Source organism: Trachemys scripta, chromosome 2, assembly GCF_013100865.1.
Source record: "Trachemys scripta elegans isolate TJP31775 chromosome 2, CAS_Tse_1.0, whole genome shotgun sequence".
Taxonomy (NCBI): Eukaryota; Metazoa; Chordata; order Testudines; family Emydidae; genus Trachemys; species Trachemys scripta.
This window is the reverse complement of record NC_048299.1, coordinates 103,462,249-103,464,219: the sequence shown is the minus strand read 5'-3', so window position 1 is coordinate 103,464,219 and position 1,971 is coordinate 103,462,249. Positions and strand designations below refer to the sequence as shown.

General features: G+C 37.8%; 1 protein-coding gene across 1 annotated transcript; it reads right to left on the bottom strand.

Moving 5' to 3' along the window:
- Positions 1-509: 509 nt before the first annotated feature.
- LOC117871739 (putative protein FAM10A4) lies at positions 510-1,457 on the bottom strand. Its single transcript, XM_034759505.1, has one exon. It carries the CDS (start codon positions 1,455-1,457, stop codon positions 510-512), a length of 948 nt encoding a protein of 315 aa, XP_034615396.1.
- Positions 1,458-1,971: the final 514 nt, after the last annotated feature.

The window sequence follows — 1,971 nt, the reverse complement described above, 5'->3', positions numbered from 1 at the left end:
CAGAGATGAAAAAAATATGTCAATTGATAATCATAGAAATTTACATATAGGCAAAGTAAGAAAAATGCTTTAAATTTAGAGTGATTTAAGAGATTGGTTCCCTTTGTATTTTTTTACATGTGATAGATAATTAGTGTGTTAATTGTAATAAAGCTTTAACTTTTTTGAATCTCAATGTCTGTCAGTAATTATTGTCTGACCCCCATAATTTCCACAAAAATTTAAATAAATTAAAGTAAGAAAAAATGCTTAAAAATAAACATGAATGTCATCCATTGAAATTCTAAGAAAATCAAATTATATCAAGCCTACTATATCCATGGTAGGGGTTGTAGTGATAGAAGTGTTTGGTTTAAAAATAAAATCACACCCTTAAGTGAAATACTTATACTGGTACAAAAACAATATATAGCCCATGCCTTAAAGAGACATTACAAAGGAAAAATCATGTTTTGTCATAAGCCTTAATTTTATTTGAAGAAAAGGCCATTTACGGTTGACCTCAGAGTTCAGTCATACTGGCCAATCAACTTCATGAACTTGCGGTCGTTCTGGTATTTGTAAATGTTATCTGGGTTCCAGGTCACATCCACCCATGCTATTATAATCCTTGGATCCAGAATGGTTGTAAAAAAGTCAAAGTACTTCCACCAGATTCTAATCATCCATTGCCAGGTACCTTCCTCTTTCTGGGTTCTCTCTTGCTCTTCCAAGGCCAATTTTACTCTTCCCAGCATCTTGTGGAGTGCCTTTAATTCACGCTTACGCTCATACATTTGCCGATGGTTAACAATCTTATCAGCCCTTGATTGTGCATTCTTTAGCATGGCATTGGTATCTTCATTGTAATCCAGTTGGCATGCCAAGGTAAAGTCTTGGGCTGCCTCCTCCCAGTGCCCCAGGAGCATGTGTGCTTGCCCTCTCCACTTGTAAGACTCTGCTGAATTGGGGTTAAGCTCACAGGCTCTGTCACAGTCTCTAATGGCAGCATTTGGCTTCTGTAGTTTCACAAAAGCACTGGCTCGGTTAACGTACAAGAGGTTGAAGTGAGGATTCAGCCTAATAGCATCCGTGAACAAGTCAATGGCTTTCTGAAATTCACCTTCATCCAGAGCAGCAAAGGCATGTTCCCTCTTTTCATTGGCCTGGTTTATCATCTCATTTGTTATTTCCAAATATTCATCTCCCATTTCTTGGGGATCATCCAAATCTGGTTCAATAACACCATCATCCTCAATTTCCAAGTCACTCTCCTCACTCTCAGCTGCTTCGGGTTGTTTCCCTTGCTCCTTGAATATCTTCTCTGCAGAGGCATGTTTCACTGAACATAATATGGTATCTCCCATGCTCGCTATAGAGTCCCACAGGAAACTCAATTGCTTGGCCGTCAAAAGAGTTGGATCCTGGCTGTAGAGATCCACCAAGACCTGAAGTTCAGTAATTTTTTTCGGATCCATGGTGGCTTGGCCAGAAGGAAGCTGGGCAACACAGACTGTGTTGGGGCAGAGGGAAAAGATAAAAGCTGTAGCAGTTGCTTAACTACTAATTCAATGTGAGACTACACTATGGAGGAACAAACTAGACTTGTACGTTCCCTTCTGACGTGGTCTTTATACTGCAGTTTGCAAATACGTCTATGGTGGTTTTTTGAAAGGTGTCATTCTCTATTACAGCTCTGGTTATGTCATAAATTATGACATCATCTGAACCCAGAAAAAGATTTTTATCTATTTAATCACCAGGCATGCATTCACTGAACTTCATATATTATAGGAAAGCACAAGGGGAAAGTGGCTGACCATCCACCTATATTTTTAATGGAATTTTATCACCTTTTATTAATATATGTATAAGTAATATGATTAGTTTGATCCCTTTATTTATTTTTAAAGAATATGAGATCTTGCATTGCTATATAGAGGGTAATGTACCAATTTTAACTGCATGGGCTTTATAAATGCAATCATATTG

Bases quoted from the DNA above. Each gene is read 5' to 3' on its own strand.
- LOC117871739 (XM_034759505.1), bottom strand. From the start codon at position 1,457: ATGGATCCGAAAAAAATTACTGAACTTCAGGTCTTGGTGGATCTCTAC.